The sequence below is a fragment of the Vidua macroura genome, chromosome Z (assembly GCF_024509145.1).
Source record: "Vidua macroura isolate BioBank_ID:100142 chromosome Z, ASM2450914v1, whole genome shotgun sequence".
NCBI lineage: Eukaryota > Metazoa > Chordata > Aves > Passeriformes > Viduidae > Vidua > Vidua macroura.
The window spans coordinates 43,024,298-43,051,724 of NC_071611.1; the positions used below are offsets into that span (position 1 = coordinate 43,024,298).

Genomic DNA, 27,427 nt, shown 5'->3' on the forward strand with positions numbered 1-27,427 from the left:
TTTGGATCTCTGCCCACATGGTTAAGCTCTCCACTAAGACTAGGTAAATACTGAACCAGCAAGGATGCTTTTAATTTATCTTTAACGTCCCTATAAATAGAAGACATCTGTTGAATAATAAAGTGACTAGAAAATAAGGATGTTAAATGACAGTTTGTAGGGTGAAGCTAATATATGTGCTGCCTTACATCTTAATAATCATTATTTCTTTTATTAAAATTATAAAACTGTTAAGTAAGGTTTTGAAATTTGAGATAAAAGACTTGAAAACAAAAACAAAAAAAAAAAACAAAAAAAAAACCCAAAAAAACCCAAAAAAACCCCAACAAAATCCAACAAAACAAAACAAAACAAAAACAAAAACAAACAAACAAAAAAACCAAAACCAAAAACCAAAACCAAAACAAAACAAAGCAAAAAAAAAAAAAAATAGGGGAAAAAAAGGATCACACAAATCCTCTGGTTCTGTTAATTTTCCTAGATGTAAGCATTACAAAGTTTTTGCATTTCCTTGCTTTAGTGTGATTCTGGTATGAAGGAGACCAGAGGAAGAAATGAAGTAATAATATTCAGAACACTTTTAACTTACAGTGACAGGCAAATAGAAACAATTTGAAGTAGGCTTGGAAACTCATTCACTAAAATATTCTAGTTCATCAGTTTTATATGGCAGTGAAATCATAAAAATGTAACAGAAATATCATATATTATCTCAAAAAGTTTCAATTCTGTAGTAAGACATACTGCAAATAGGAAGACCCAAGAAAAAGAAAAATAGGCAATTGAGAGTGAGTCATGATAAGTCATGTTATTAATCAAGTGAATAATTGCTGATGGAAGAAAATTTAAATTATTCTAAGAAATGAATGATTTAAAAATGGATTACACATTACTTACAGATGTACAACAGACAATAATCTTCAATGATACTCAGTTATTGTAAATAGTTAGACTTAGTGAAACATCTCATTTTGGTGCATTTTAGGACCACAACTATCACTGCTACTTAACATCACAGCTAATTTTTGTGTGTATCTAACACAGGATTGTTTTTTCTCCTGATTTGATTAGCTTTTAAAAATACAGCAGAAACATAAACCTTTCCCCTATCAGTGACTCACCAATTTCTAATCCCTGTTTTTTCCTATGAGTTTTAACTGATTTCAAGTTGCAGGAAAACAAGATCTAGACTACTACACACGTGGGGTTTTTTTATGCCTTAAAGCTGGCATCATTCCTTGGAGCAAAATGTTTGCTGTAGCAAACTACATCTTAAGTAATTGTAATGACTAGTTAAGACATCAAAAGAAGTTTAAATTATTTATTTCCCTCTGATTAAAAAAGTGGTTTTAACTCATGCTGCTTGCAACTCTCAAGTTACCGAGGATATGCAGTACACTCCTAGGAGTCATTTTACCAGCACTGTAATTTTTTTGAAGAATCTTGAAGTACTATCAAGCACACAGAGAGCAAAGGCTCCAGAAGGCAATTTTGCGCACAGCTGGCATTTGCTGAGTGCTCTTCTCTGTACTGCTCTTTGGGAAGCCCATGTGGCACCTTTTCCTCCCACATGTCCCATGATATGGCAGGATCCAAGTACATGATGCAGGTCCACAAACCCCATGAACTTTTGCCCTGTCCTTCAAAGCTCTTAGAGCGCAAACAGAGGGAAACCATGTGGGACCAGGGTCTTTTCAGTGAGAAACACTGAGAAACAAGATCTGCACAAGACAACCTGCCCACCCCACTCAATGAATCCCCAGTCTGGGACCCTCCTTTCATTCCTCCCTGATTAAAATGGCCCTTTTGCTTCTCAAGAACAGTTGGTGGCAGCAAGCACAGCTCTTCTGTGCTTGTTTGAGCTGCCAACTCATAGTTCCAAAACAGGCCATGGGCAGCACAGGTGGCAGCACAGGGATAACTTGGGCACAAGGTGCCAACTCCCACGGCTGAGCCTCATATCTCCCCCTGGCCTTCTGCCTTTCTTCAGCTTGAAAACCAGTACCCTGATGCAGAGTACACTCATCAACTCTCAGAGAGCCCAACATGATGTTTTTCCTTCATCCAGGAGATGCAAATGCTCTGTTAAATTAAGCACTGTGACTGGGAAAACATGACATGATGCAGTAGTTTGAGGATTTGTGAGGTTTCTGAGTAGTGAATGCTGAGATTTTTTTTAAGAATGGCTGTGTCTGAAAAGTCAAAGTGTGAGCTGTTCACAACCCACTTCCCAACAATGAAGCCAGGAAAACTATTCCCAGGGGAAGGAGGTTTGGAGAAGAACTGATTGTTATGTTCTATTGTGAATTCACTTGTCACGCATTTATAAAGGGACATTATACACATAGAAATTTCATTTTACAGTAAAGATTATGATTCAGATTAGACAAAAGCGAACAGTTGATTAACACAGATATTCCCGTCTTAATCTATACATACATAACATTAACACTTTTGTGCTTTTTTTTTTTCCTCTTGATATGATCTCCTTAGAAGGCATATTATTCCTTAGACAAACTAACACAAGTTCTCAAGTTATCTCAGGATAGTTATTTCAAAAGAAAATGCAATATTTCATAATAAACATTTATAATCAGGTTTTTAACAAAGTAATTCATCATATAAACAAATGAATCAGTCAAGACACTAAATAAATATTTGTACTGGTAAATACTAGTATTTTGCTTATATCATGTAGGACCTGATCCTGCAAGCCCTCTGTATACATCTTTATCCCCACTGAATTATTGGTTTCATTGCTTGTTGTAATCTACTATTTTACTTTGAGCTAAGCAAATACTTTCTGGCCACTAAGTTGAGTAATTGAAATAAACACTGGAATATATCCCAGAAGACAATGATTTCCTTAGATGTCTTTCTAAGTCATTAGGTTTTTTCTTGTTTATGAAATCATCACAAATATTTATCAACAGGCAATCAGTTTTTGATAATTACAATTGGTTGAGATTTTTAAAATATATTAGGTTCCTTGTTCTTGGCTTTTTTAAGAAAAAAAAGTGTGACATTTGCACTCGATTTGAAGAGTAATTTTGAAGAATTATATTATAATTGAAAGTGAATTTTTCTTTTGCATACATTTGAGCTAACAATACTAGGCTAGGAAGGCAAAAGCCTCCAGGAAAATAACAAGCCAGGAGTTCTGTTTGAGAAGGGCTGGTACAAACATGAATTACACTCTCTGTTCTCACCTACAAAAATTACTACTTTCTCCAGGGCAAGGGAATGGACTTTTTTAGAGCACACAATGAACTATGGCCAGTCTTTTAATTCTGAATTTACTCAATCCTTGTCAGGGTTGCCTTTTTCTTTGCATGGTAAGTCCAGAACAGAGAATACAGATAAGAGACATTAACTGACCTACATACCCTCTTCAAATTATCTGGATATTCTCCCACAAACAGATGTGCCAATGAATTCCAATCAGTTGTTTTCGGGGGTTTTGGGGGTTTTTTGGCTGGCTTTTTTTTTTTTTAAGGAAACACAGAAGCCATCAGTTACAGCTAAAAAGCTTTCTACTTTTTCTTGCCCAGCTTGGTTTGAAATATAGTTTGAAATCAAGGGTACTGAGGTTATTAGATGTACCCACTGTAATTACTTAGTTTAGCTGAATTCTGATGAATGACTCTGAGCCGAATGTCTCTAAGCTCTTACCACAGTATAACATGAAATGTTCCAAGCATCTGGCAAAAATAACAACAATTGTAACAAATCACTGCCTGAACTGAAAAGTGGAACATATTTTGAAATTACTCTCTCTATATATCAATATATAGGGATATACACACAGGCAGACACACACACATATATATATCCCTATATAAACATTTCTTTAAAATACAGAAATTAATTTTATTATTTCTCCTGTTGGTATTACTTTAAATACTTTACTTCATGAATCCACAATATGGCAACTTCAGGCTGTTGGAGAGATAAATCTGAACACAGTCTTATAACCTCCACTAACATAAATATATTTGCAAGGAACTTTGACCAGCAGTTGTAAATTTTGAAATTTAAATAACTATTCTACAGTTATTTTAATTTTAACAACAAGTTTCTACTGAATACCAATATTTATGAAAAATGTAAAACAAAAAATAGAACTTTAACTTTTAACACTGAAATGCAGCCTTATGAAAGGAATGTAAAAGAAAATTATGTATTAGAGACTCATTCTAAAAAGAGAAAGAGCAACTTATACTATGTGTTTCAAAGCAAGAACACTGTATGTTTGCACTTTAGCATAAATGACCATGTTGAGTCATCGTTTCTTCTTGCCTGCAAATTAAGGATGTTGGCTCAAATAATCTTCAAAGTGTACATGAGCATTTGATTAAATTCTGTTTGTTGTGAAAATAAAGTTCATTTACACTTTGACTGAATAACAATGAGGAGTTTGTTTTAATAATAAGACATTTAAGGACCTTGGTAGCCAGTACCAGTTGTATTTGCAAGTAGCTCCTCAGCTTTACTCTTTTTTTTCAAAAATAAAGGTACAGTTATTTATTTACTTAAAAAATTCTAAAGGTGAAGAAAAGTAGTGTTTATACATATAAGTCCTCATATAAATTATAAAACTCAAGTTTGTCTTAGAGAGTTCCATCCCCAGAAGAAGCATAAAGCACTTTTGTGGTACCTACACCAGTAAATACTTGTATCACATCAAATCTGAGAAATGCAACAAAGATGATACTGAATCCAAAAGCTGAAAGACAACATTCTTCTAATACAGTCTCTTGTGATGAATATGCTCCATGGGCTTGTATGATTTCCATGACAAGACTGAATTTCAAATAAAGGAAATATAAAGGAATTCACCTCACCAGTTCAGTAGGTATAAGAAACATCAGTGAACAGCAGAGTCAGCCTGTTTGAGGTCAACAGTCTTTGGAAGACTACAAGGAGGGAGTTTAAAACTACAACAGCAAAATCAAATAACAGAATGAGGTAAACTCCCCTAAAAAGGCCAAATAGGCGGAGTTGTCAGGAGAGAGTCCAATTGTACCTGACACCCAAATGTTTCTGTAGCCAGAGTCCAGCGAGCTGCATGGTAGACGCAAATGTACTTGCTTTGGACCCTAAGCACATTTTATATTGTTTCGGATCTAAATTGGGGTCACAGTGAACATGATGAAAAATATGGACAACTCCTACTTCCTGACTTCTGAAAGCCTTCAAGCCAGACATTATCACTTTAGTAAAGAGATCTACATCCTCAAGTCCCCAGCCTTGAATCGAGGTATCAAATCCACCAGCAGTAAGTAGATCACTTTTGTAAATGCAGGTAATTCCAAATCCATACTCCCTCCAAAATCCAGTTCTTTTTGTGAAAATAAAACTACTGTCAGCTGGAGGGTTGCCTCCATATATTACTTTTGGATCGTATTGGCTGAAGATGATAGGGTAGTAAACCTGTTCTCCCTGAATAGTGTTATCTCTGCATCGCTGGAGGAAGTCTGATGTGAATACCAGATCAACATCACAGAACAGCAGCAAAGTGTCATTGTCAAAATGAGACGAGGCCATCTCAAGAGCTAAACCTCTAGAAAACTTTCCTGACATTGGAATCAGGGTCATATCTGCCTTGGGATACTTAATGCTGTATTCTTTCATTAGCTCTATATGTTTGCTAGAGTCTTTGCCTGAATCAGAACTGAAGAGAATTATTGCCAACTTTACATTCTGCTTGGGAATCAGACAAGTCTTCTCAAAATTATCCATAAATCTTGAGAAAGTATCAAATCTTCCCGTGATAGGGACAAGAATATGTATTTTCTTGTCACTGTGTCCCCCAATGCCTTTGGTGCTTTGGAATGAAGAGGAAAAAATCTTTAAAGAATTTGAAAGGAAAGAGAAAGATGGAGTGTCACTGTTGGTGTCCTCCAGCAAGCTTTTTACATCCAGCTCCTCTGCTTCTTTGAAGAAAGGTTTGCTAAACAATTGCTGAAGGTAAGCATGGCGTCTCACTGGAACTGTAACTTTCCTTCCTTTGTGCCTTTTGTACAAAAGCAGTAAATCCAGGATGTACTCTACTCCATGCAGCGGATCTACCCTGCGGTACCCATACTGTATTTCCTTGAAATCAATGAGCCTTCCTCTAGATCTGGAGTTCTCATTTGTTATTTCCATGACCTGCATCACAGTATCATCCAGTGCAGCCCGCAGGACACTGCTCAGGCTCTGGCGGGGTGGCTGGTTCTCCACCATTGAGTAAAGAAACTTTCCTGTCAGGAACTCCCACTCGATGACTTCATCCCTTTCATGTGGCTGGAAATTATTGAAAGATGGCACCACTCCCAGTTGCTGATCTTCCTTATTTACTTCAGTGTTACTGAGCTTACTCATCAGGACACTTTCTCGATGGAGTTGGATGGTCCGATAGCGCAGTTCGGAAATTTTGCGACTCAGTATGTAACTGTGCAGCCTATATTGGTAGGCAGGTCTTTTGTTTGGATGAAGCGTTATGGCTGTGTGGATCTTGCTGTTGTGAAGATCTTGAATGTAACCCTTGCGGTTGTGTTCATAGTTTTCATGGAACAATTGCTGCATCTAGAAAGAGAGAGAGAGGGGTGTAGGGGGGAAAGAGACATTAAGTTGAAGTGCTTCTACCCAGAAAAAGGACTCACAGTGGTACTGGTATCATTACCAATTCTTATAGATCTTGGTTATTTTTAGGCATAGACTTTTAAAGCATTCAGTAAAAAATAGTTACATTGTTTTGCTGTGGGTTTCAGTAATGTCCACACTAAGCAAATATTGTCCTCTGTCTAAAGAGAAGGTCAGTTATCTTGGGTTTACCTTCATTTTGTCCAGCTGCAGAACTACGGGAAATGCATAGGCATAGCTCTGTGGGTAATATTTCTGAGTTCATGGGTGCTATGCTTGAACCACTGACTTCACTTCAACCTAAACCCCAGTTAGCACAGATCCTTAATGGAAGGTTAGCAACATTTATTAAAGAGCACCCTGTATTTGTGTCTATGGAGCACAAAGCTAATTGTACTGATATATGCAAATAGTTAGTGCTGCTTAACATTCAAAAACTGAACAGACTTTACAAAACCTTTATTTTTCATGTTGACAGAGAATTCAATAATTGAAATAAAACCATTTGAATATACAGTTTGTAAGGCACACATGTAATAGAGCATGTCAATTAAGCAATTGATTGTGATAGTGATTTCCAATTTATTTCTGTAGCAAGAAAAGACATTCTAGTTCTTCAAATCAGTAATTGTGATATAATGAAGAGATACGTTTTGTGGCTGACAGATCTAGGATCCAAAATATCTGGCCTGTATACTTTCTGTGCTGACAACTAAACTATAAGCAAATCAGAAAACTCTCTTTGACTCAGTTTCCTCCCCAGAAGACAACTTAGCTCATTATTAATGTGATAAGTATTTATTCTTAAATGGGAAATAATATGGAGTAGTAAATTACTGATATCATAAATACCTTTAAAACCTGCTGCTCTTTGCTAACACCTACTAACTCCAGAGAATTATTTTCCATGACTAGGAGATAAAGGAGAAAAGGCTGTGTTTTTTTTTTTTGCAAACAGATTGGTCTGCAATTAATACATAAGGAAAATGTGCTAATTAGATAGAAAATGTTGTTCAGTAATGTGTTTTAAACTGAGATGGGTATTGAAGTTCGTCTTTTATACACTGAAGAAATCAGGAGAGGTAAGTCCTGATTGCGCAGTATATCAGACTTAAAACATTTAGCTCATTTTACTTCAATTCTTTCAAGAACAGAAGCTTTGATACTGGAAGTAATATTAAGAATAGGGCAATAAATGCAAAAAACTCCTAACGAAGGTAAGAATCATGAAAGCTATGTAAAGTCATTAGCATGTACAAGACATAGACATTGTCACATTTATAAACAGAACTTTAATACAGAACTCCTGGAGTGGCCCTCCCATCTCATTCAGACCCCAAATGCCTCTGCTTGAGCAAACATGGCTGCTACTATTACTCAGATTAAAATTTTTGAGGTTAGTCATATAACATGTAGAAAAGCAACAGATACATTCTGAGAAATACCTTAAGCTATGTTAAATTTGCCTCTAATAAAACAGGCACCTCTGTTATATTAAAGTGAAAATTAATATGAAAAAAACATACAAAGTTACAACATGACTCATATACCCCTTATTCACAGAACCTACCTAAAGCTCTATGAGAACGTTTGTTCTGTCTTGAAGTGTGGGTGTTTTGCTTGTTATATGAGATGAGATGAGATGAACCAGGGACATGAGAGTTTGGCTGATTTCCTTTTAATCACACAGGAACCAACATCATCAGGCCTGTTAGTGGTTTAATTAGCAGTGCTGAAAAAACTGAAATATGGCTTTCTTGAGGATTAGAGATGGTCGCTGGCAGGACAGGTGGATTAGAGATTGAAAGGGAAAACAGTGTTTAGGAAAGTGCCGGCTGATGGCATTTGCTCTTTGGAAAAACAATTTTCTCTTCTCGGTCTACAATTTACATTTTGAATAATGAAAAGAGAACAGCTTATCTGGCTAAATTTCCAGCTCTCCAGTTATAAGTTATACTTCCTTCCTGGTCTGTTTTACTTAAATTGTATGGTGTGAACTCTGCAAGGTGACTATGAGTTTGCATTGTCCACTTTTTCTGCAAAAAGCTGAAGGCATGATTTTTACATCTAAAATTTCATTGTAAAGTCCCCTTAAAGGAAAATAAAATGTGTAATGTGGAAAACAAAAGAAAGAAGGGGAGGTGGTTTACATGACTTTCTTTTCTAAATTGTCTAATGAAGAATGCTATTTGAGTATAAATGAAACAACCATTAATTTACCCATTTACAACCATGAAAACCTTTACACATTACATTTAAAGTAAATGATTTTTCATAGTTAAGTACATGAAAGTTTTATGTAAAGTAGTAAAATGCATTTTATCCAAAAGATTTGCAACAGATTACATATTGCTGCAAAGCTAAATGCTGTCCTCCAACTGTGCAAATTCTTCTGTAACCCTTGACTTATTACAAAATCAGCTTTACAGAAGATTCATTAGCAGCACTTATTTAACAGAAATATTCTGTTGACATAAATACTGTGTTTTTCGCACATTCCAATGTCAGATGCCTGGGTTCATTTGATATGCTCCACTGAAACCATGGAGAGAAGATATACTCCATTATAATAATGATTTTGCTTTTGATAATCAACAACAGATTAAAAGTAGCAATTAAAAAAAATTCAATCAACTCAGTAATGCAGTACTATCACATATGTGCAAAATGGCACTAATCCATTTTCAGTTAAGTTACTGAAAACTTTTAATAGATCCTGATTTGGAGAAAACAGAACAAACATGACACTGAAAGCATCAACACTTCCTGAAGATATCCTGTTTTAATCTTGGTGCAGAAATTTGTTCTTAATGTTGCAAGAAAAAAATGTCTTTTTACAATTCAATTTATTAACATTTAAATGAAAGCAATTCAATTTGATTCTAACTTTGCTTTGAAATTTCTAAGCAAGATGGTCAAGCCCAGAAGGCAAAGGGAAGGATGATTAAATTTCCTGGAAAATGGATTTGTGTAAGAGTCTGAATTGAAAAATGCAGCCATAAATCATCTGGAAAAGGAGGTGAGTTTAGGAAGTGGCAAAATTTATTGACTATAAATTAAAATTATTCAGCATGGAAGAGTAAACCTTCTTGCAAAAGTTTTCATGATTTTGAATGGCAGGTTAATAAAATGCCAGATTAAATTCTGCATAGATAAATGCAAAGTACATATGAGGAACACAATCCTAACTCTACCTGAAGAATGTCAGACTGTGCAAGTAATTAGGACTCTGGGAAGAGAACCCAGTCCACACAGTATGCAGTTCTGTGTAGGTGTCACACAAATGTTCAGCAGTGATGAAAGGAAAAGCAAATAGCATGAGGACAAGTCTAGAGTGAATCAGAAGCTTCATTACATGGTTGTGTCCATAGCACAGCATCTTGAAGACTGTGGCCAAGCACCTTGACAGTATCATCCCATCTGAAACTGATAACACAGAATTATAGAATGTTAAGGGTTGATAGGGACCTTAAATATCATCTAGTTCCAAGACCTCTGCCATGGGCAGAGATACCTTCCATTAGACCAGGTTGCTCAAAGTATTATCCAACCCTACCTTTAACAGTGTCAGGGTTGGGATAGCCACAATCTCCCTTGGACAATCTGTTCCAATATCTCACCACCCTCACAGGAAAGAATTTCTTCCTAACCTGTAGCCTAAGTTTTTCTTCTTTCAGTTTGTACCCATTACTCCTTGTTCTGTCAATACAATCCATGAAGAGTTGCTCTCTGGCTTCCCTGTGGGCGTCCATATGGTAAAAGGCTGCTATGAGGTCTCCATGCAACTTTCTCTTCTGTAGAGTGAGCAGCCCCAACTTTCTCAGCCTGTCTTTGTACCTCTTATCAACTTTGTGTCCTCCTCTGCACTTTCTCCAACAATCCCATATCCTTCCTGTGTTGGGGGCACCAGAACTGGCACTCCAGGTGGGGTGTCACCAGAGCAGAGCAGAGCAGAGGGGCAGAATCCCCTCCCTCACCCTGCTGCCAATGCTGCTTTGGATGCAGCCTAAGATCCCGCTGGCTTTCTGGGCTGGGAGTGCTCATGGCCAGGTCATGTTGAGCTTGTCATCAACCATCATGTGAGTACAAAGGTACTGACCAAGGTACACCCAACCTTGGTACAAAGGTACACCAAACAATTACACATCTGGATCATTAAATAAACAGATAACTAGGGGAAAAGAGAGAAATTCAAAGAGGGCCAACTCCGAGATCAATGGAGTCAGAGTGAGTGAGCACCATAAGAAACATTGATAGGAATGGTACCACCTCTTCTCACATAAAGAACTATGACACTTACAAGGATGCACTCAAGATCTGGAAACAGAAAAGGAAATAATCACATAGCTCAAGCACAGATCTTACTGGCACAGCAAGCTGCTAACAGTAAAATTTTGGGTCACTTTAAAGAGAGAAGCAACAGCTTAGAGGGAAACTCCAATCATTGCTATCTAGAACTCCTCGAGCCCCAGCCGAAGATATATCACAATATTTCCTTATTGTCCTGTACCCCTGCAGGGGGTAGGGTATTGTCCTGGACCTCTGCAGGGTACAGGAGAGAGATATTTTGCCAAATGAACATTTAGTTTGACATGATACAACCAATTTATGTTCACTGAAAGCAGTGAATGGGAGAATTTGTCTTCAATTCAATATAATACCTGGAAGGCCCAACATTTTATCTTTTCACGCTGCATGACTTAGGGACTTTTCTGAATAGTTTGCTGTCTTCTGAATGGTTCTTACAGCACAACTAATGCAAGAGTTGGCACGGACTTCTGATTGCCTTTTTCCATGCCAGCTGAAACTAGAAGCTGGCAAGAAATACTAATGCTCTGAGGAACTCTGAACTGCAAGCAGGAATTTAAAAAAATATAAGAAAGAAATCAGAATAAAGGCAAATTTTTATTATTGTGGCAGAAAAATACAATAGCTAATACACAAGCACAAAGTAATTTGCATTGCAATCTCTGAAATCATTGTAATTGCTGTGATTTACTGATATAATAAAACAGGAAGGTTCTTACTGCATATACACAAAAGCCCAAACCTACCAACTTTATTATTGCAAGACTATCACATATGAAAAGAGTAAATGCAAATGGTGCTTTTTAAATTAACACCATTTTTGTTTGGGCATTAAGAACATTTTACAGAGAAGAGATAAAATTTAATCCTCCATTCACTCAAGATGTTCTTAAATCCATGGGAGTGCTAAACTGTTGACCATTTTATCTAAACTGGACTTTTAATAAATGTAGAAATAAGATGAACAGGAATTATTCCTGGTCTTTCTTCCCTCTGCTCTTTAGAGTTTAGCTCTTCTAAAGATGAAGATTTATTCACTGCTGTCAGTGAATTCAAGGGACATATCATCCATATGAAGTACATATGTAAATCTACTGTGTTTGAGATGATTCTGTTTTGCTGAACAGCAGGAAGTTAAGTGCATAAAAAAATTCAGATTACTATAGGCACATTAGGATGGTCTCAATAATATGTACTATAATAAAATGCAAGACTAAGCCACAGGTAATCTAAGTTTCTGGACAAGAAGACAGATTTGAGCAGGTCAGTTTTGATGTTCTGAGAAATACTATAAGCCTGGAGAAGATAAGGATTAAGACTGGAATTACGAAATGCATATGAACTAGATAACAGAGAAGCAATAACAAGCTATGTACAAGTGGGGAATTATCAGTTTGGAGGGAAGTTATTACAGAAGCTTCTAAGGATCACTATAGTTCCCAGTGACACTGGGACAAAATCTTAGACACTGCTCATGACACACACTCAAGGACATTATGACTAAATGAGAAGACAACTCATAAGAGCCAGAGAACTTGGAAATTAAGAAGTTGTGGAAATTAAGTCGTTATAATAAAACAACACATATAATGCTATACCCATGGTTGTAAGAGGTAGATGATGACTAAATATCTTAGGAAAACTGACTTTTTAAACTAGAAATAATTGACATACAAAGAAAACATAAGAATGTTATCAGACACTAAGGTGACATGAAGAGATTATGGAAATTCAGTGTGAATCCTCTACAGGAAAGGGACACAAAACTTAGTGTTGCATCAGTCAGAATAATTCAGAAAGACACAAGAAACAATTTCACACAATTCTGGACTTGCATTTTTATCAAATGCATTGGACAAATAAATGCAAAAGAAACTTGTCAGGACTTTTCTAATTTAGCTTGTAAATAGACAAATTAAACAGCACTGGTATACAAGGACAGCAGCATGCATGGAAAGAAACAGAAAAATGTCTTAAATTACCCTGGGCATTATCTAAGTGAAACAGTTGTGGAAAAGGCTGCATTTTAATAGTCAGCAGATTTAATGAAGGTAGGCTGATAGTCTTTCAGCCTCCTCAGGTTTGGACTGCCTGGTGTCACTAGCCCCCTTCTTTGGAACAAACCAGCCTTTAGAAGAGAAGCACCAGGGTAATGTAGAAGGGATGACAGGTTAAGAAGCTGGTAATAACAGCTCCAGTTACAATGAACAGCCCCTTACGCACTGCCAATTTTTCCATTAGGATGTGAAATGGAAATGGCTGACTCATCAGTTTTGATGATGCCAAAGATCTGACACATTTCCTGTTCTGGATGAATGATTACGGAGAAGGTATAACTAATTTTCCTATCATAGCTTAAGCTTCAGGTAACTTAGTGATATTCAGACTTGTGCTTGCTCCTACATACTCAGTCACTAAGAGAGCTCAGCAGAGAAAAGCAGGTTATATTATCAGGGTGTTTCACAGTGAGAACAAATGCACTGGGATCAGCTACATGTTTACACCATAAATCTTGGGAGCTGAACATGCCCTCCATGGCATTAAACTAATACCCCTGCAGTCCAGCAGGTAGAGTCATCTGCAGTTTTGCCATTGTTTGCCTCATTACAGAATGTGGTTTACCACAGTAGCATTGCCATTATCACATTCAGGTGACAACCCTCAGCATGTATGTACTTCATGTCCTTTTGAACATCTTGGCAGGGCATGTGTGCTTCCTTAGATAACAGCTCAATGCTAAAAACTTTTCCAAATGCTATAATTGTTCTCTGGCTTCCACACATCAAGCAAAGGAGCAATCCTCCCTCCTTGAAGCCAAATCTCCCATGACCTCAGGGCCATATTCCAAACTGGATCTTGCCAAGGTTCCTGCCCTGCCATAAAGTGTGCTTCAGCTCTCTTACAATCAAATACTCTTCTCTGGCATGTTTCATACAGTATGAGAATTTATTAATAAGTGGTATTTCACAAATTTAAAGATAATTAATCAATAATCAATTATTTCTGCATTTGTATCAAGCCACTCAAATACTCCATTGTTAAAATAACACACATTACATTATTATCTACTAGTTAGCTATAACCTGCATCAAGTACAATTGATAAGAAACCCTAGCTTTTTATGTACATGCTTTATTTTTTACAGAATTCATATTATATATTAAAAGCATTGTAAAATTTGACCACAAAAGTAATACATAATCTTTTATACCAACACATCTTCAGTGCAAGACAATAAACCTTCCTGAAGGCTCATACACAGCAGTGCACCAGAGCATTTACCAATATTTCTTCCTACATTATTCTTTTGAACATATGTCATGTACATATTCTAATGTACATATGTACATTAAATACATATTTCTTCCTTCCTTAATACTTTTTTTAATACAGAGTTGAGAAAAATGCTTAATCATTAACTTTAAGGAGCAAAAGAAGAAGGAAGTTATTTTGCCAACCTCTTACCCTTAAGCATAGTCCTGAAGGTAGTTTACAATGATTAAATGATTATTGAACCATAAGACTAAAAAACAAATTTTTGTGTTAGCAAAATAAAAATTATTAAAGTCTTAGTGTGCCTGTGGAATTATTTATTAAATTAAGTGAAAATTACAATTAACTCCATTACATAACACAGGCATGCAAAGTGTGTAAGTACTTTTATTTTATAGACTGTTCCTTTCTCACTATGTGACACATTTGACCATATAGAGGCAGAAATATTAAATCTGTCAAATATTAGCCTTCAATGTGCACAACAGAAAAATACGGAAAAAGTATTTAAGGTTATATATCTAGACAGAAATATCAAGTTCTACCCTCTGTGTTAAGGAAAAAAAAGATGAAAAAGTTATTTGATGACTAATCATAATTTCTGAAGTGTTTCTATGTGTTTCTATGTAAAGTAGTCAATTTTTTAATGATAAACTTTTCTAAAACATGGACTCTTGCGTTTGTGTATCTGACCAAAGACTTGAATACTGTAATTATTCTCTGAAGTGCATGAACACCACAAATGCTGATTCCACATATACAAATTCTATAGAAACTGGAAATTTTGCTTTTATTGTGTACTTTGTGAGTAGTATCACAATTGAACTAGCAACACACCCCACTTTACAGGATTACTGCAGAAGCTCTTTTTATTGAGAAATTTCCCTTTTGTTACACCAACAAAGATCATATCCTTTTCATTCCTACTCATAGTAGTGCTCATACGTTTACATTTACTTTATCCCCAAAGCTGTCCCTCCTACAAAAAACGCCACACTTCTAAAGAAAACATCCAAATACTGACAGCTAGTGTGGTGAACACTTTTTAGCATGGTTATATTCAGCACTCTTCACAGCATTATAGAAAAGAGTAATTTGGTTTACGACAGTATGAAGATGCCTGGGACAGAATTTCATTCACACTTGGCTAGAGTCATTCCTAAAAAAAACCCCAGTGGTAATGTATCCTTTCTGCTTTTCACTTGTTGAGACCAATCTCCTTGTACGTGTTTGAGAATCTTTGTCCATCCAGACCCACTTCACACTAATCAAGTGGATGTTGAAGCCACAGAACTAACACCCTGTAAATGGCCTGAGGCTGTGCTGCCTGCTTCATCTGATGACTTCACACCTACATACCAACTGACACCAGTTCAGATGCTCAGAACACCATCTGCACTCCTGTCACATCGCCTGACATGGGAAAGTAACCTGCTCCACTCAGAAACCTGCCATGTTCAATGCAGGAAACCTCTTCCGCTGAATGAAGAATTGAGGAGATTTTCTTCTGCAGTGCAATATAACAAAATTAATGTTTCTAGAGCCTTTATGCTTCAAGTACTCTTGAATGTGTAATCTTAAAACACTGGGAGAGGACAATTTCATTTGCAAAGAGAGAGCAGCCCTCTGCATGCCCCTGCCCCAGTAATAACACTAGCTATAAAAAAAGTATGAGGCTCCTGTCTCATGAAGAATCTTTATACTGCAGTGATATTTTACCAGTTATAATTCTTCCGACTGGGAGATGAGCATCCTGCAAACTACAACAGTCTGACACAAAGACTTCCCTGGTATTTATGACTTCCCTTAGAAAAGTCAATCTTCCTGAAGAATCTGCATGCCTGTGCCTTACTAAACCTGTTACCCACTACAGAAAATGTATATCTTACTTTGCTCATCAGGAGCTTAAAAGGACTTTCTAAAATGAGTCCTAAGTATCCTTACTTCTGAAGTAACTCATCAATTCAAATGTTGAAGAAAAATTTGAGAAAAAGCCATTTTAAGTTCTAATTCTTCTCAAGAAAATAAACTATTTAAAAAAATCAAGCTTCAGGGCTACAAATACTGAGATCTAAGTGCTGAGTTAAACTGCAGTATTTCTCTGCTTCAGAAGTTGGTCACATTTCTCACTAAATGAAAAATTCTAAGTGAAAATAATCATTTGAGTTTACTATTCACAGTATAATTGTCATTATAGTCGACAAAAGGGAAATGCTATGAGCTACTATCCATCTGTGAAGTCAATTATTGGGACACAAAAGGTCTTTCCTATTGTTTTTGGAGTCTTTGATAGTACTGCTGTTTGAGACTAAAATTTGAGGCTAAAATGAAAGTAATAAATATTCTTCTCAAGCTGTTTTTATTGCTTGTTAACCTCATTTTAACCTAAGTTTCCATAAAATCCATTTTGATACAAGGCAACAAAACCAAACAGTCTTATCCTTCCAAAAGTCCACAGTTATTTGGAAACAGAACTTCACTTTCAGTAAATACTAAAAGAAAAAAATGGAATCATCTTTAAGTAGAGGATTTATCTATGCAAGCCACTTACCAAAAAGTTCTCCCTTTAAGTTTATATCTCAATTATTTAAAGAGCTACTTAATATAAACTACTTTTTCACAGTGATAGGCATTCTGTTACATCTGTCTGTCACCCTCTAACACATCCATTTGCAAAAACATGAGGTTTTGGAACTTACTAAGTAATGTTAATCCAGTGCAACCTGATGGAACTTTGATTTCCAGTCTTGAAACAGATCCTGCTTGAAGACCAAGATGATCTCTGTGACCTGTTAAACTTTTATTACTCCACAGCCTTACTCCATATTAATTAGTAAACTTATATTACAAAACAATTTGAAGAGGAACAGAGTGGTAGCAATACCTACTGTAGAATCAATATTAGAGAATCTGCACCTGACCTCCTCCAAGAGTTTTTCACAAAAATATAAACTTTGGGAGACTGGAAACACTGACAATTCAGCATAATTTTTAATTTGTATAATATGATCTATATTATACAGCATGTGTGAATAGGCAAACACATAGCATTATTCAAAATTATTTTGAGTAACTCAGCCTTAAAGAGTTACTACTTTCTCTGTTCATTTATCCTTTTTTACAATTATTTTGTAGTTAAGTTTTTCACTTACCTCTTTTCTTGGGAGTGTCTTACTCTTCTGCAGATTTGTGGAAAGTACACAGTACATTAAAAAAAGAATCGTTCTCCTGTGTTTATTTGATACCCCTTCATTTATTCACATATCCTTTTTTCCCCCCAACATGTTCTATATATGCCCAAAATTATGCACTGGGAGTTCTACAAGATGAGTACAACATACCTGAAGATGAAACACATGGTCTCAATGATTGTATTGTACGCATCCAGTTAAACAAAATTACACCAATGGCAATTTCTTTAGCTGAACATTCATGCAACTAAAAAAGATGGCTGATTTGTTAATACCACACAGGTAATGCCATAAACAGTACAGTATAACATCTTGTGGAGAATACAGTATCTCTTTTTAGCTAACAAGTCTGGATGCACACCTACCACATAAACGATAAACAAGAATAGTCAATGCTTATTTCTTCGGCAAAGTAGAGCTGTTAAAATACTGCCTGAGGAGAAACATCAGTTTGCTAATGTTGTCTGAAAAGCCCATTGTCCTGGTTTAGGGCAAATTTATGAGAAAACCTCCAAAAGGGGCCCCCCACAGAAAGCAAACCCACATGACCCCTCCCCTCAATCAGTTCAGGAAGAATTTCCTCAGAGAGAAGTGGAAAAACCTGTTTATTTAACAGGCAAAGCACTACCCAGCACAAAAAATGAACAATGCCAGATGACAAAACTCATTTGTCACTCTGAAGAGATGACAGATTCAGAAAATCTCTCCAATGGGTGGTCGCTCTGTTATCAGTCCCTCTGGCGCTGGGAAAGGCTGCTGCTGCCCACAGTAGGCCCTGGTGGGCCACAAAGTGCGAGCTCTCGGTGTTTCCCCAGGCCCCAGTCCGGAGCAGGTTTGAATGGATCCAAGAAAAGGGAAAGAAAACCAGTCCAGGAAAACTTGGACTGCCTCAGCTAGCTAAACGAACTAGAAAGCGAAGGAGCGCGGTGTTCTGCCCCTTCTGTGCCCAGAAAACACAGTGGAGTTCTATGGAGAAGTGAGTGCAGGCTGATAACAAAACTCTGTGCTTCTTCTCCCTGCCTTCGCTCTCAGAGCCCATCTTGAAGGCACAGAATAGAATATCCAGCATAAACAGAACACACGACTGGGATATGAGCATCGTAATGTCACCCTAGGACACCCATGAAGATGGAGAATAGAAGTTAGTAAGAAAGAGTAATTTCAAAAAGTGAAAATAGAAAGCATGACAAGAGGGAACAGATGGGATGCCAACCTATCCTGGGGAGTGGTGAGCATCAATTATATTACATGAACATGCAGAAGTTTGAAAGGTCAGATAAACTGGAAGGAACTTCTTGATCAGGAAACACATCTTGCCACATACAGAAGAATGCGGTGTACCAGCAGATCTCTTATTTGATACTAAGATACTTCTGAACAGAAAAGACAATCAAGGCAGAGTACTGCTGCACATAGGGCTTGCTTTGTCAGAAACTGTATTTATGACAGAAAATGAATACTGATGGCTCTCACCACCACTACAACATAAGTCTTACCTACACCCAACTCCTCCCACTGGGAAATTAAGCCATATCAGGAATATTCCCATAGGCAGAATAGTGGGATTTAGCTACAGGGGACCATAATAAAAAAGCACTAGGTTAATGAAAAAGGCTTATTTTCTAAAACTTAACAGAAAATCAGCCCAAAAGTAGTCAAGGACTTCTAGCCAAAGCAGCAGCGATCTCAGGTGGGAAATGCCAGGAGACTGAAGTTTGCCATCCCCTGCAGACTGGAGCCAAAGAGGAAGGAGTTTGGTGAGTTTCTCAATACAGAGTTTGTTCAGATCTCTCATCTGAACAGATCTGCAGAGCAGAAACAACAGAAACTGTGACTGGTCTGATATTTCTAGAGATATTTTCTTCTCAGTATAGGCAGATCTGAAAGAAAGTGTTTTCATGTCTGAAATAATTGTAACTCCAAACAGTAAGTCATATTACTAATAGAAATTACCTCAAGCACTGAAATTAGGAAAACATTTTAAAATGTCAAGAAGTGAAGAAAAAATGGGACTGGTTGGGAAAAAAAATCCTGTAACTCCCTATATATTGCAACACAATCCATAATTATGGATGTAAATTTTTATTTGTTTTGAGGCACAGGCATGCAGCTTATTTTCATTGCTACTGTTTACCAGCTACATTTTTTTTTTTCTTTTAATCTCAAGAAGTTATCATTCCACTGCAAATACACTTCAGAAAACTGCTGGGTCTACCCTTTAGAGAAGCTTCTGAATCCTTTAATTATTCAAAGAAAAATTCAATAAATGCTTGTATAGCCAATTGCCTACAGATTTACATTCCAGCACTATCAGATAATGCTGAAATAATGCATAAAAAATGGCATCCATAACTTCCATTAAGTAATACCATGAATTCTGTTTAAGTACTTCATCAATCAAACAAATGAACTGTCTGCATACATTACACTCTTTTTTTTACATTAATGTGTAAACACTTACAACAAAAACAGTGTAGGAAAACACCTGGCCTTGGATGACTTTGTTTATTCATAATTAGCAATATTTCACTATTAGTTTATGTATTTTAATTTCTTAGTCCATTGGCCTTACTTGGATAGATTTTTTTCCACATAAAATAAAGAAAGGATAAGCATTATCAAGAGATATACATAACAGAAAAACATAGAACCTTAGCACAGAAATGATACTTGATTATATCGTCTTATGGAAAATAGGAATTCAATCTGCAGCATTCTTTTTAAATTGCCTTCATCCAGGCAACATCAGATAAAAACTCTGTGCCACCTTTTAGCAGTGCTGGTCTAAGGATGAAGCCATGAATGTGAGACAGAGGTAATACATGTTTCTAAACCAATCTAGCAAAATGGACATATAGGGGAAGCAAAGTTTTGAAGACCTAAAGCTACCTGGAAGCCTTTTGGATACCTTAAATAGCTGACTAATCTCCTTGCTTTAAGCTCAGGCCAAGTTGTTTCACTTCTTGTTTTCTGGTAATTAATCCAACATTCTGACAAAATCTGAGGTATCAAAAGAGATAAAGGGTAATGGAAATTGGCAGGCAAAAAAGAGAAAAAGATCAGGACTAGTGCCTCTAGAGCCTATCTAGACTTACAAGGAAGAACTTACTAGGATAAAACCAGGCAATCTCATAAGATCAACACTTGTAGCAGAGCACTGACTTTTTGTTTAGAACTCTAAGAGCCTTAAAGTTATTTGATTTGCTTTGAAGTCTTCGTATTTATTCAAATTGTCATCAAAGTCTGGCATTTTATAAAAGCTGTTGGGTAGATTAGGTGTTAAGATATGGATGTGCTGGGGCACAGAATTCCTGAAAGACAGCATCCAAGTGGGAAAAACAGTGTGATTTCATATTAGCTAGGATAGACAGACAAATAGGGTAACAAGGCTGGTGAAGGAAGTGCCTAGAACACAAGTCCTGTGAGGAGTGGCTGAGGGAGTTGAGGGTGTTTAGCCTGGAGAAAAAGAAGCTCAGGGGTGAGCCTTACAACTCTCTGAAAGGAGGCTGTAGCCAGGTGGGAGTCAGCCTCTTCCCTCAGGCAACTAGCAATAGGACAATGTCACTGTTGAGCAGGACAGGAAGGAAATGACTCCAAGTTAGAAGGCAAAGAGAATGAACTGATTTATTTCAAATGCACTGCTCTATATATAGAGAACATAGTGGAGACTAATTTTGTTGATCTTAGAGTAAAAACATCTCACACCATTGGTGTGCAGTGAATGACGCACGGTGGCAGAACATATCTATAAACAATGTGAATAACAAGATAGATTAGAGAATTATTTACATTCTTTCCCAACTGCTTCCCAGGCTCTTGCCTGGTTAGAAAAACCCTCTCTTTTTCTCTCTGACTGAACTGAGAATATCCACAGGACAAGAGGACACAGCCTTAATCTGCACCAGGGGAGGCTTAGGCTGGTCATCAGGAGGAAGATCTTCACAGAAGGGTAATTAGCCTGAAATGAGCTGCCCAGGAAAGTGGTGGAGTTACTGTGGAGGTGACATAAAAACCTGGAGGTGTAAGGAAAGACTGAATGTGACACTGGGTGGCATGGTCTGGTTGACAAGGTGTTGTTAGGTCACAAGTTGGACTTGATGATCTCAAAGATCTTTTCCAACCTGACTGATTCTGTGTGATTCTCTGAAATAGATTACACAAGCACACTGAAGCGTGTTTAAACACTCAGCCATGACAATTTATTTATATTTATATGGAAGTGGTCTGGGAGACTTAGAACTATGGTAAGGGGCTGCCCACAGTAGGAAATACTGACAAATGGTAATCTTGGATCATTAAAGCAATGATCCAGTGAGAAATGGTCCCCTCTGGGTGCCATATATTTTCATCTACAGGAGGCAAGAGGGAATTATAGAATAGGTTGAATTGCACGGGAGCTTTAAAGGTCATCTAGTCAAACCCCCATTGTAATGATCAGAGATGTCTTCAAGTAGAAAGGCTGCACAGAGCTTCATCCACACTGACATTGAATATTCACAGGGACCGAGAAATCTCCCCACACCCTGGGTAATCTATTGCAGTGTTCCATCACCCTCATTGTAAAAATTCCTTTCTTATATCCGATCTAAATTGTTTATTCTTCTGTTTCAAAGCCATTCCCTCTTCCACTCCATGCTCTGGTAAAAAGTGCCTCTCCAGCTTTCTTGTAGGCTCCTTTCAGGTACTGGGAGGCTGCTCCAAAGTCTCCCCAGAGCCTTTTCTTCTCCAGGCTGAACAAGCCTAACTTTCTCAGTCTCATTAGGAGACATGCTCCATCACTCTGGATCATCTTTGTGGCTCTCCTTTGGACTTGATCCAAAAGGTCCATGCTGTCTTTTTGGGAACTTCAGAGCTGGTTATAGGGTTCCAAGTGGGCTCTTACCAGGGCAGAGCAGAGGGGCAGAATCCCCTCCCTCCCCTGCTGCCCATGCTGCTTTGGATGCAGCCTAAGATCCCGCTGGCTTTCTGGGCTGGGAGTGCCCATGGCTGAGTCATGTCCAGCCTCTCACACACCAGCACCCCCAAATCCTATACCCCAGGGCTACTCTCCATCTGTTCATGCCACAGCCTGGGTTTGTACCAGGTTTTGCCCCAAACCAGTTGCAGCACTGCAACTGAGTTGCAGGCCATTTTAATTTGGCCTTGTTAAAACTCATGAGATACCCATGGAGCCGTCTTGAGCTTGTCCTAGTCCCTCTGGATGGTGTCAGCCACACAACTCAGATTGGTGTCATCTGCAGATTTGCTGAGGGTTCACTTGATCCCTGATGTCAGTGTCATTGATGAAGACATTAAATACCACAGGCCCCAATACCAACACGTGAGGGACACCACTTGTCACTGATGTCCCTCCATCAGGACCCTCATCTGTTGACCACCCCTCTTTGGATGTCACCACTCAACCAATTCCTTACCCATTGATCAGTCTACCCATCTAATCCATCTCTCTCCAGTTTAGAGACAGCATCTGACTGCCATGACTTTTCAAAAATTGTGGAAAGTAGCTTGGCAGCTGTATCAGCCAATTCCCTATATGTTCCCCTCTTTGCTCACTCATACAGTGGTAAGGCTTCGTATTCCTGCTATGCACAGCTGTTGCCTGCCTGGGTGGAGGGTCTATCCCTCCCAGCCAGAAGCAGATGACTAAGTTGGGTACTGGAAGCAAAGCCTCTAAAATAACTGGAACTAAGAATTGCCTCCACAGGGTTTTTTTAGTGCTAGGAATATTAACTTTATGGAGGAAACATACAGTCATGCAGTAACAATAAAACATGAATATTTTATAAATAATAATTAACATAAATCAGATATTTATGTTTTACTAGGACAAAGAAATAGAAAGTCAGCAAATGAAAAATGGAAAAATATAAAATGTGTGTGAAAAAGTAGTTAAGGGAGATCAAAATTACTGAATTTTAAAATTATTGAAGCTCATAACTTAGCATGAAGCTAAAAAGATTAAACATACAGATAATAAGAATATCCAAGATGATATTACAAGGAACAAGAGCATTGAGAATCCTTACTGATTCAGGGTAAAAGCAATTTGGTAGCTCATAATGGCCCTTTGAAAAGTGTCAGCACAAGCTCACCACAAAGATCAAGCCTACAGAATGCAATGTTAATAACTTCTCCAAGGGAAATATATTTAGTTAAGAAATGTATCACATCACATTAACATTCTTAACACAGGATTTTCAACATCTTTGGACAACAAAACAATAAACATAGACTGATAAAAAATGATCTATTCTCCTCTTTGGTAAACATATCTTGAGAACTCTTAAATGCATTGCCAAGTCACATTTTAAGCTCTCATATTAAGCAAGAAAGCAGAAGTGCCAGCAGATCTACCTACTATGGACCAAGGCTCTCTAATCTATCCCCACTAATTAAATACTCCATCATTCTTATAGGAAAGTCAACTATAAAATTTGTAACAACTTCAAAAATTGGAAATTACTAGAACCTGGTTTTGGTGGCTGGTAGACCTAAAAGTAGTTTCTCAGAAGTTACCACTGGGGAACTAATGACTGAACTAGTGGATCCAAGACATCTGAGTTCTTCCAAAGAAAGAAAAGGGAAAATCAGTACAGTAAGACTTCCTGTAATACTTCGTCATCCCCTTGACATAAAAGCTTTTCTGCACACTGGCCAGATTTCTGCAAGATAGGCCAGATTTAATCTGTTTTTTTATTTATTTTTTCTTACACTTGTACTACATCAAGTCATTACGCAGCTGAGACAGTGAACAGCATGACCTCCTTGTCAACCAAGTCTTCACTTCTTGCCATGTCAGTAAAAGAATATTAAAACAAGGATGTTCAAATTAGGATTTCATTTTTTATGGTGTAATCAATGAGATAAGTACAGCTTCCTTCCAGCTGATTGTATTACCATTAAAGTTTATGATAAATTATGAACGTCCTTGAGCTAAACATCCAATTAAAATAACATAAGCATGGCAGAATGTCTGTTACAATGTTTTCCTTAGAAGAAATCCTAATTATATTGCCATTATACTTTTCCACAGGCATAGCTGTGCTTTCTGACTGGATGGTATGAAAATATAACATTAATTAATATGACTGTGTTCTTATAGCATTACCACAAATTGCTATTATGTTAAAATAAAAAAATCCAAGCCTACTGAGTTATATGCTCCTTGGTGACAGGAGATCTAAGATTGAACAGTGATTCTTCATCCTCCCTTTATCATAAAATATCCTTAACAAGATCCTTCATTGTTGAACTTCTGAATTGGAAAGTGTGGTTGATTAGTAAAAAGAAAAAGTCTTTCAGATAGACTGTGATAATTTGAAACCCATTTTATACTGCTTCATATATTTTCATGTCTGAAAATTTTTAATGGAGATTTGAAGGTGCCCTCCTATTTAAGTCACAGACTTGAAACTAATTTTTTTCCAAGCAGTAAAAGACCTGCACATTCACTGATTGATTCTTCAGTAATAATGATTTTCTTACAAATCATTGAAGTATGTCTAGCTTGGTCATTTAACTCATTAAGGAATTTGTAATTTATATGCACTATGTCTTCTTTTACATTATGTCACTGTTTTCACACAGTATTCTGTCACAGAATAATCAAATACATAGAAAGCAGTTCTATCTTTACTATAGATTTTCAAATCAAACAAAGCAAAAAGAAAAACTCTAAAAGATAACAAATAGGGAGGTACAATGCAGTACAGAAAATAGATGAGATTTATATATTTGGAGAATTCTCAGTGAAAACAATTCAGAAAAAATAGTAAAGACCTCCGATTTTACCAATTCAATTGACCTAAATAATTCAGAAATTGTTGCTCTAGTTTTTATTAAATTTTTGATTGGCTTGAGTTGTGCTTTGAACATGAAACAGAAGAGAACAGGCAAAGAAGAGTAAAAATTGAAACAAAGTGAAATAATCCATTTTACTGTTCTCATCTCTTAATGTAAAAGGTAATAATACCCTGAAGGAATGAGAACAGAACTATACATAGCTAAGGCTTTTTCTATAGGATTAGATTACATGTTTTTAATAGGACAAATATTAAGCAAATAACTACTCTGTCAAGGTGGCCAATAGTTCTATTGCATAACAATGGTGACACCATATATTAAGAGAAACTTTCTTACACAATTTTAGTTTATGATCAGGTTGAAATAACTTGGAAGAGAGAGCTGCTTGAAACCCACCTAATGTGTTTATTACATGTGTCTGCTTGGATGTGTGCCTACAGAGAGCTGTTACTACTGTTACAACTATACATACCAAATCCTCTAAAAAGTAAAATTAGGCAGTCATAGAATCATACAATGGTTTGGGTTGGAAGTGACCTTAAAGACCTTCTAGTTCTAAATTTGTACCATGGGTAGGGACACCTTTCAATAGACTAGGTTGTTCTAAGTCTCATGCAGTCTGGCCCTGAACACTTCCAGGGATGATGCATGCACAGCCGCTCTCGACAACCTGATCTAGTGCCTCACCAAACTCTGAAGAACTTCCATCTAATATCTAATCTAAATCTCTCCTCTTTTAGTTTAAAACCCCTCCCCCTTATAATATCATTATCTGATAACGTAAAAAGTTGTTCAGCATCCTTTTGTAAGTCTCCTTTATGTACTGGAAAGTGAAATGAGGTCTCCCTGGAGATTTCTCTTCCCCAGACTGAACAACCCCAGCTCCCTCATCCTGTCATCATAAAATAGGAGCTCCAGTCATTGGATCATTTTTATGGTTCTTCTCTGGACTCCCTCCAGCAGGTTGATGTCTTTCTTCATGAAAGACAGAGGACTGCTGAAGACTCCAGAGCTGGATGCAGTACACCAAGCGAGACTCACAATGACAGAGTAGGGCGGAGAATCACCTCCCTCAACCTGCTGCTGATGTTGACAACGCTTGTTTAGAATACTGAACAAAATGGGGAAAGCTACAAAGAACTTTTCAGAGAGATTGTAACAGAAATAAGTTCATTTAAGTATGTAGCAACAAAATTATTTTTCCTTTATTGTAGCTGGAGACAGATGTAGAATGAGGGAATGTAAGCAGTAGTTAAGCCACAAAGGATATGGATACAAGTTTTATGAAGATGAGTTGAAGTATCAAGTATATCTTCCTCAAAACCAGGTAGCCTTTTCCTTCTGAGAACTGTGTACTAAAATGTGCAAATGCCCTCATTTATATATGAGGTTCACTAATATTATTGAAAAGGAAGAAAGAATAATGTATTGGAACTTCCTCCTAGTAAGGCAAAATGCACTAAAACTAGAAATTACAGATGTAATCATTAGTGTTTCTACCACTGTTGTGAATATGCTGATCTGATCAGTTGTTTCCTGAGTTTCAGCAAGTAAGAAGAAGAATCAGCTATCTTTTATTTGGAAATTAAATTTGGTCTTTTTCTGATTAGTGTCAGCTGTGTTTTTTAATGTTTAAAGCATCTATCAATGGTGGCATTCAGAGGGTGATGGTCAATGGCTCTGTGTTGTGATAGGGATCAGTGACAAGTGGTGTCCTTCACTTGGAGCAGTGTTGTTTAATGTCTTCATCAATGACACAGACATCAGGATCAAGTGAACCCTCAGCAAGTCTGCAAATGACACCAAGCTGAGTGGTATAGATGAGTTGACACACCTGATGTATGTCCTAGTCCCTCTGGATATCATCCAGAGGTACTAGGACAAGCTCAAGACTTGGGCCCATGGGAACCTCATGAGGTTTAGCAAAGGTCAAGTGCAAGTCTGAAAATTAAGATTCAAAAATTAGGAAACACAGGGTCCTTTAGAAAAATACTATATTATTGTATTTTACAAGTATAAAATACAATTCAATTTTCATCCTCCATAAACAAAATGACCATCCATAGCATAACATCCCATTGGAATAAAAGACTCTATCACATTTCCAATCCTGTCAACATTCCCTCCCACTCACTGAAGTTTTTCCTCAGATAGTCTAAGTCATCTTATGTAATGACAGTGTCAAATAATTATTTTGAGATTGTATTTAGTTGGAAATTAATGTT

The 27,427-nt window shown here is 37.1% G+C and overlaps 1 protein-coding gene across 1 annotated transcript in view; it reads right to left on the reverse strand.

Annotated features, from left to right (window-relative positions):
• Positions 1 to 4,293: 4,293 nt before the first annotated feature.
• CHSY3 (chondroitin sulfate synthase 3) overlaps positions 4,294 to 27,427 on the reverse strand; it is a 146,011-nt gene continuing 122,877 nt past the window's right edge. The window contains exon 3 of the mRNA XM_054003851.1: positions 4,294 to 6,570. Within this exon, the coding sequence (XP_053859826.1) occupies positions 5,005 to 6,570 (1,566 nt within the window). The 3' untranslated portion in view covers positions 4,294 to 5,004. The remainder of the gene's footprint in view (positions 6,571 to 27,427) is intronic.